Source organism: Trichomycterus rosablanca, chromosome 4 (genome assembly GCF_030014385.1).
Source record: "Trichomycterus rosablanca isolate fTriRos1 chromosome 4, fTriRos1.hap1, whole genome shotgun sequence".
NCBI lineage: Eukaryota > Metazoa > Chordata > Actinopteri > Siluriformes > Trichomycteridae > Trichomycterus > Trichomycterus rosablanca.
Genome location: NC_085991.1, coordinates 28829754 through 28839028, shown reverse-complemented (window position 1 = coordinate 28839028; position 9275 = coordinate 28829754). Strand labels below are relative to the sequence as shown.

General features: G+C 38.8%; 1 protein-coding gene across 1 annotated transcript; it reads right to left on the bottom strand.

The window, feature by feature from the left end:
- Nucleotides 1–1534: 1534 nt before the first annotated feature.
- Nucleotides 1535–9048, bottom strand: plin2 (perilipin 2). The gene is made up of 8 exons (XM_062993159.1): nt 8996–9048; nt 8862–8893; nt 6140–6335; nt 5973–6055; nt 5608–5872; nt 3813–3997; nt 2317–2442; nt 1535–2226 (listed from the first exon to the last, which is right to left on the bottom strand). The coding sequence occupies exons 2-8, from the start codon at nt 8883–8885 to the stop codon at nt 1819–1821; spliced, it is 1287 nt and encodes a 428-aa protein (XP_062849229.1). The 5' UTR covers nt 8886–8893; nt 8996–9048; the 3' UTR covers nt 1535–1818.
- Between the last annotated feature and the right edge of the window lie 227 nt (nt 9049–9275).

The following is a 9275-nucleotide window of genomic DNA, read 5'->3' as shown; positions in this document are numbered from 1 at the left end:
ACACAGAAAGGTCCTGGATGGCCCCACCTGAGGATCGAACCCAGGACCTTCTTGCTGTGAGGTTACAATGCTACCAACCTTGGTCACAGTGCCGCCCAGCGTCAGTGAATAAAAGACAGGGACTTTACCCAAATCTGCACTGAAATGTATTTTTTCATTCATTGTCTGTTTTACCGCTGCCTTATCCTACTCAGGGTGGCGGTGGGTCTGATTCACTGGGCGAAAGGCAGGAAACACCCCAGACAGGTCGCCACTCCATCACAGGGCAATCATACATTCACAAACACTCACACCTATGGCTATTTTTTCTCTTTTTTTCCTATTTTCCCCCAATTTTCTCCCCAAATCTAGTCATATCCAATTACCCTGATTGTGTTACGCTTCTCCTCTACTGATACAACCCTCCACTGATGACTAAGAAGCATTGCAACTCATACAAAGCGAGTTCATATGCAGATCAGCCTTGTGCACGGAGAGCCACACCCTGATCAGCATTATTCCTCAACTCTGCGCAGGTGCCACCAATCAGCCAGCAGAGGTCGTAATTGCACAATTGTATATATTTATTATTATATATATTTCTTCAATTTATTTAATGTTCAATGCATTATTAATTAATTTAGGCAATTTAATACTTCTAAACTACTGTAATACACTATTATTTTATATTATTATTTATTTATTGTATTTATTCATTTATTTTACATGTTTTTTTAATTATGTTTAATTATTTTTTCTGGGCAGCTCGGTGAGTCTTACTGTGGCCTCACAGCAAGAAGGTCCTGGGTTCGATTCCCAGGTGGAGAGTTGTGGGTTCTAGTCGTATCCAAGTACCCAATTCCATTACACTTCTCCTCTACTGATGCTGACCTCCACTCCTGAGGAGAGCCGTGACTAACACACGCCCCCTCCGACACGTGCAGTAGCCGACTGCATTTTTCACCTGTACGAGGCAAGTTCACATGTAGATCAGCTTTGCGCACGCCACCTGAGCGCACAGTGTGGGTTCTTTATGTGGGGAGTTTGCATGTTGTCCAAGTGTCGGCGTCGTCCGAGTGCTCCAGTTTCCTACCACAGTCCAAAGACATGCAGTCAGGTTAACTGGAAATACAAAATTGCCCTAGGTATAAGTGTGTGTGTGATTGATTGTGTTTGCCCAGTAATGCACTGGCAATCTGTTCAGGGTTTTTCCTACCATTCGCCCAGTGAGTAAAGTGGGGGTAAAACAGGCAATGAAACAATTAATGCCCAATACTAAAAAGTGGCAGAAGCAGGGCATTATGCATCAAAATATATTTAAAGGGCATAGAATTTGTTAATTTATTTTCAAACCATTTACCATATGGATAAATTAAAATGTTTGTGAGTTTGTAAATGGCAAATATTCATGAAATGTAGACTAAAGGAAATTAACCTAACCTGAATTAAAATGGTTTAGTGACATCTGCAGCAATGTCATCATGAGTAAAACAAAGCCCAAAATGTATGTTTTGAAACACAGACCTCAAGACGTATGTATATAATTATGATTTTATTAAAAACGTAGAAAGGCAGTAACACAGTAATACAAGCACTTCATTTTTAAGGACTGATTTTATGTAGTTAAAACACATTTGGTGACTTGGTCTTTTGTTGTGCAATATTTTTAAGTTCACTAATTAATGCAAATAAGCCAAATGATTAATTGAATATTTATATAGTATAATGATAGTTACATGATAGAAACTGTGAGATTTCAATGCATGGAATGTAGATTTTAACATCCCCTCAGACTAAGCCTTAAGTCAAAAAGTACGGTAAATCTTTTGTAGTAATGAACTAATTCTCCTTAAGAATCAGCTGCATCTCCAGTTCAGGCTGGGCACTGCTCTCTTCACTGGACTGCGTGCTGCTAGGTTTTGTAGTTGGCTCAATATGTGGGTAAAATGGACCCACCAGCCAATTGAGTGGAGTGTTGTTGACCAAGTAATCCATGACATTGTCAATGGATTCTTTCATGCGACTCAGCTGAGCTCGAGTGTTGGTAAGAACTGAGTCAGACAGGTCACCCAAAGCTGCAGCCTTGTTGAACCTGGTGTAGACGCCAATAGCCATGTGGCTGATGGAAACTGCTTGTTCTTGGACGTTCTGTGGGAGCCCCTGGAGACTGGTTGCCAGTGCCACACAAGTCGTCTGGAGCTGCTGGGTCAGGTTGCGAGCGATGGTCAGAGTACGGGACTCGATTATCTGGAAGCAAAGAAACAAGTTTAAATAAAGCCAGCGTCTTGAAGTGCTTAATTAATTAAGAAACAGAAAAGAGTTTAACATAGGCTGTACCTCTGCATCAGATTCACTGTTGTTCGCAATGGTACTCTGAGATGTAGACTTCAAGTCCATTACTGTACTCAGCTTTTCATAAATCTTCTGGTTTGCACCATCAATATTCTTCCTTGTGTATTCAATCTAATAAAGTAAGACAGGATGTGAAATGAATGCAATATATGAATCATTAAAAGGTTCATGGAAAAGTTTTACATGTGGGAACATTTTAGATGTCATAATCTGCCCTGTTTAAAGGGTTAAAGGGTAATTTAACAATAAGTGGCACTAACTAATTAAAGAGTTGAATGTATGTACTTTATACGTTTGAGTTTAGATCTACACCGATCAGCCATAACATTAAAACCACCTCCTTGTTTCTACACACACTGTCCATTTTATCAGCTCCACTTACCATATAGAAGCACTTTGTAGTTCTACAATTACTGACTGTAGTCCATCTGTTCCTCTGCATGCTTTGTTAGCCCCCTTTCATGCTGTTCTTCAATGGTCAGGACCCCCACAGAGTAGGTATTCTCAGCACTGCAGTGACACTGACATGGTGGTGGTGTGTTAGTGTGTGTTCTGCCGGTATGAGTGGATCAGACACAGCAATGCTGATTGCAATGCACCTCACTGTCACTGCTGGACTGAGAATAGTCCATCAACCAAAAATATATCCAGCCAACAGCGCCTCGTGGGCAGCATCCTGTGACCACTGATGAAGGTCTAGAAGATGAGCGACTCAAACAGCAGCAATAGATGAGCGATCGTCTCTGACTTTACATCTACAAGGTGGACCAATTAGGTAGGAGTGTCTAATAGAGTGGACAGTGAGTGGACACGGTATTTAAAAACTCCAGCAGCGGTGCTGTGTCTGATCTACTCATACCAGCATCACACACTAACACACCACCACCATGTCATTGTCACTGCAGTGCTGAGAATGATCCACCACCCAAATAATACCTGCTCTGTGGTGGTCCTGTGGGGGTCCTGACCATTGAAGAACAGGGTGAAAGGGGGCTAACAATGCATGCAGAGAAACAGATGGACTACAGTCAGTAATTGCAGAACTACAAAGTGCTTCTGTATGATAAGTGGAGCTGATAAAATGGACAGTGAGTGTAGAAACAAGGAGGTGGTTTTAATGTTATGGCTGATTAGTGTAAATAAGCTACAATGTTTTATGTAAGTTTAAAATAAAACATTAATGGTTTCTAGCTTACTGAGATTGTTGTTCAAATATGTAAATTATGCCAGATTTAATGGTCTCTGCCATACCATTATTTTAATACTTGTCCAACTTTGCAGGTCATATTATGACATGTAGAAGTAGGGACTGTAATGTTTAGCCAAAAAAATCTGAATGTGAATAAATCATTTAAGTTTATGGAGAGTAATATTGGTGTGGAATGGTGAGTAAAGCAATGGTGAGTTAATAACACATATACATGTTCCTGAATCGCATTAAAGGAGAAAGGATCACAGCATGGTATCAGCATGCAACTTACCAGATCCATGGTGTGGTTTAGCTTGGAGATGGACTCTTGGCTGTGTTTCTTGGCATCAAGGACTTTGCTGATAGCTTTCTTGTATGCTCTCTGCCTCAGCTTGGTAGAGAGTGAGCCCAGACGCACATAGTAGCTGTGTTCATCTGCATCATGCTCAAATCCTTTAGTCAGATTTGTTTCATGTTCTGTAAGGAACACAAAAATCAGCAGTGAAAAATGAGCCTAAGCAGATGTTTAGAGATCGAGGATTTTCATGTGAGTTATATAAACAACTGATTGCAAAGGAATGAAAACAAACTGTTTGTCAGATTAGTCTGTCATTTGACTGCTAGGTTAATCATCTTAGAAACTGTTTCTCTCATCACATGAGGTTAATAAGCCTCAAAAAGAGGGTAAACAGCTTGAGAACCTGATGATTTCCGCAGAATTTGTCATGTTTATTGACTTATTCTGGCTTATTCATTTCATTATTAATGATCCACATCTACTTGGCCACTAAAATGAATTTCACTTATTTCAAACAAGTTTAAAGCAAATAGAATTAATGCCAGTTTGCAGGTATAAAATGTTTAATGGAAGGTGAGGTAGGGAAAACATGTAATGGTGTTGATGTTTGATGTATGCCTACACCCTGGAGGAAGGCATGGCAGTTGTTAAAATAGCTAAATGAATCTTTCTTTGGTTTATTGCTAGGAATGTAAAGATTCACCACAAGACAGTTAATAACCGATTCCAAAATTCCACGATTCACATCAATTTGACATATAAAATGAATCGATATTCACTTTAAACAGCAGAGGGGCCGCTCAGGTGAGCGGTAAAAACACATGCTGCAACCAGACTGGGATCTCGAATACATTATATCGTGGTGAGCGGCCACATGAACAACGATTGGCCGGTTGTTTAGGTGGGCAGGACTAAGCCGGATATGGGTCTCTCTCTGTCAGACTGGTGCAATTACGACCTCTGCTGGCTGATTAGAGGCACCTGCACCGAGATGGGGAAGGAGTACTCTTAGGGTGTGTCTCTCCGTACACAACGCTAGGTGGCACAACACTCGTCAATGTGTGGGTGATAAGATGCATGTGGCTTGCTGCCCACGTGTCGGAGGGGGCGTGGGTTAGCGCTATACACCTCGCCTGGTTGACGTCACTGGCGCTATACGCCTGGTTGCCAATTTCAGCCAAATTGGGCTTAATTCAAAATTGTTTTGGATAGTTTGTACCTACCTCAGAAATAAAAGGGCATTCATTATACAGATAAATAAAAGATAATTACAAATACAGTATTTTTTTTTTTTTTTAAGAGAAATAATAAAAGGAAACTTTGCCTTAATTTGTCTTCAATTTCAGTTAAAAAAAATCCGGAAAAAATCACATCGTGAACCCAGTATCGTGAATCGCATCGCATCGCAGGTAGAGTGTTTCGTTACATCCCTATATATTTCTCCTATACATGCTCTTATTTGAACTTGGGTTTGACTTAAATTTAACCCCCTTCGACTCTATGTTAATTGATCTTGGACAATCTTGACTTTAGCTCTGTTTTTAGTTAATAAGTTTAGTTAATAACCACATAAATGCATCATTACACATAATTGGTTTGATTATAAAGAAAGAACAGAATAGCATCATTTCCATCTAGACAACAGAGCCAATTATGCTCCCATGGACTCCCACCCAGGGATGGCTAAAACAGGATCTGTACTTTTGAAAATTCCTGCCACTAACTTAACACTAACACTGATTTAGCAGTAAATAATACTGAGCAAAAACAGCTTACAAAATATGTTTACCTTGAATCTCCTCAGGTGCAGGCAGATATCGTTCCACTAGAGTCTCTGAAGTGCTCAAGGCAGTGTTCACACTGCTGCTTACAATCTTTGCCATTTTGCTTTTCATCACTGTGTCGACCCCATCACTGACTGCCATTCTTGTCTTCTCCACGCTTTCCTGCACCGCTCCTCTGGTTCGGACCATCACATCACCCAGAGTGTGAGACATGCTTGTCTTGGCTCCGTTCACACTTTCAGTGACAGCACCTTTAGCACTGGCAACAATCTACAGGAATGAAAAAGGAAAGATTTCCTAAATGTTACCTAAATAACAAAAAACTTGCAACATAAACCACCAGCTAACATGAGGCATCAATGGAAATTACCTGTTCAGGAGGCTGGTGAAGAATTGGCAGTGAGTTCTCTATCTTGTCCAGGCCCTTACAAGCAAGATCATTGACCCTAGAGACTAAAGAATAGGAAACATTTTAGTAACATTCTTTGTGTAAATCCAGCATGTGACTTCATATATCTTGGTTTAAACAATGCTTACTTTGAGGTTCCAGCTTGCCAATGATGGGCAAAGCACTGGTAAAAGCTGCAGTAGTGATTGTTTTCACTCCCACCTCTGCAGCCTCACAGACTGACTTGATGTATGGATGGTTCTCCTTAGTGTTGCCATACATGTTTAACACCATGTCATACGTTGAGCTCACCAATGGGAGTTGGACAACTCGAGTTACCACATTCTAAACATAAACACATTAACAGACAGTGCTTAGTTTGGCAAAGAAAAGTGCAATATTAACAATATTAACAATATTTGCAGTAGCTGAGGCACAAATTTGTTAATAGAGCCATATTATGGATAACTACAGATGTTAAAAAGGGACAAGTACACTAAATGACCCAAAGTATTTAATCTAATTAATTAGTTCAAGTTAACTCAGTTAGGAAAAGACAAGTTCCAGACAAGGTTTTATGAGCTTGGTGTGGAGGAACTCCATTGGCCTGAATAGAACCCCTGACCTCAACTCCACTGAACACCTCTGGGATAAACTGTTTATTGTGTTTCTTGTCCAAACTTAGTACCTGGCCTCACAAACATAGTGTGCATATAATGTATGTCATGTAAGTCTTGATATTTTAATGGTTCTCTTATTGTCTTTCTGTGCCTAAATGATGGAATATACACTTTATTTGTTTACTGAGCATTGTCTAAAAAAAGATAAGATTATTAATATGATGTTGTTAAAAGTTATGTAATGGTATTTAAGTTATTGGGATTTCTTCTTTTGACTGTGACTGACTAGTGAATTCCCTATATCCATATAAATATGGCCACTGTACCCATTAGCTCAAGTGAAAAATATCACTTAAACCCGAGCAGAATGCGTGCCTACACAGACATCGCTTAGCTCGTCTAAAGGACGGTAGCCCTGGAGAGGATTCCTCATAACTGCTGCAATTATGACCTCTGCTGGCTGATTAGATAGGGGATAATGAAGATTGGTGCACCATGCACAAAACGGATCTCCCTATGAACCCGCCTCAAGCGGGTGGGGAAAAAAGCAGTCAGCTGCTGCACTCATGACGGAAGCCGTGTGTGTTAGTCACGACCTTTCTCGTTCAGGAATGGAGGTCAGCAGCAGTAGAGGACGCGAAATGCAATTGAGTATTTGGATATGACTAGATTGGGAAGACAATTGGGAAGAATAAAAAAGAGAAATGGCTCCAAATGAGATTCCTAATTATTTTTTAATTGAATTTTTATTTTCTAAAATCTGCAAAGAGCTTTCTAGATTTTGCTATTATTTTATTGATTAAGGCTCAAGCTAACTAACGAGCTCCATTTATATGGAGACATATTTAAAATCTGAATCCATAGTGAATTATGAACCCATTCCATAAAGTTAAATGACATTACCACCACCAAAGTATTACTTTGGTACTGAAACATTTCTGGACCAAGAATAAGTATGTCCCAATAATTAAGTCAGAGAAAAACAATAGCTGCAGTTAGTATTTAAACACAGAAAACTTTATGACATACTAAGTGTATTTAAACCTTTAACTGAATAAAAAGTATGTCATTAAGAAAATTAGAAACATTTAAATGGTACACACACAGATTTTACATCAAATTAGTTACCATTGATTACAAAAATAGTAACTACAGTTACTGTTATAACAGTATCTAAGACAAAATATCACAACAGTAATCATACATTTATATAATATGTATAGTAGTGCTGGGCGGTATGACGGTACATTTGGTATACCGTCTTTGATTATATGGATTTTTCAAATACTGCCATACTGTAGCATAGTTAATACAACAGCTGTGGGCTTCAGTAGGCAAATCATATAAAACTGTTCGGTGCTAAAAGCGCTATAGAGCGCCGTGCAAATTAGATACAGCTCACGAGTTAGCCAGGTAGTGTTAGCATGGTGAGAGAGGTTTCCTCAATATTGTAAAAAAAAAAATAAAAATAAACAAAAACAGATGGAGGATGAAGAGAGGAAGACCAGATATGCACCAGAAGCACCTGCCAATAAAATGAGCCGTGTCTGCAGTTTAGAACAGACTAAAACACTATATATATATATTGCACGGTTTGTCGAGCTACGGCTGTTGCAAACAATGACATTACAAATGCAGTGACAATCCATATATGCAAGGACACGATTCCTTTATAGACAGTCGAGAATGAAACTTTCAGAGCAATTATTAGAACAGTGGATTCCAGGTATGTCTTATGGGGCGAAAATACTTCAGGTCAGTTGCTAAACCAGCGTTATAAGCAAACTGGAAGCAAAGATGAATAAAGTTGTCCACTTTTCTACAACAGACCTGTGATCAAGTTGTACAGGAGTTTGCAAATGTTGTTTTATTCATTAAAGGGAGAGCTAAGGGTAATTGTACAATACTTAAATATTAAGTAAACAATAATAATTGTATTTATTGCACCTGTTTCATGCGTACTGATTCCAATAATATATTGTGTCATTTTGTGGGGATAAGCAAAGCTTATAGTACTCAAAACCTTCATTATGGTAAAGTTGAAACTTTTTATATTCTATGTACTTATGTACTAGTAGAATCAGCCACAGACATAAAAAAGTCCCAGTCATACAAAAAACATACAGTGATATACCGTGAAACCGTCAGAATCTTAAAAAATACCGCCCAGCCCTAATATATAGTTATATAATGTTAACACTTTAAGGTTCCTATTATTCTTTCATGAAAAATAAAAAGTATATTTACAAACCTGGGTCATTTCATTGGGAGCCATCTCTGTCACTATAAAAAGATCCAACAGTTAAATTAAAACCATTTTAAACAAAGTAAAATACTTAATCACTTAATATTCAGACTATTTCATATCTAGAGAGGTACACTTACCTGTGTTTTGAGTATATGAGCTGAAGTCTAACAGCAGGTAGGTATAGTATGAACGTTGCTGAAGAAGCTTTGCTGAATGGAGACTGGTCTGGTTTTTATATCCACTCAGAAGTTTCAGACCGTGACGTGAACATGACCGCTCATGACCAGAAAACTAGTACAAAGGTTAACATGACGTCAGGGTTTTTTGTGTGTGACGATGACTCGCTAACACATGATCAGCTTTTTTTACTACTAACTTCCTCTACACTACAAACACTTGCATATCATATTTGTTGAC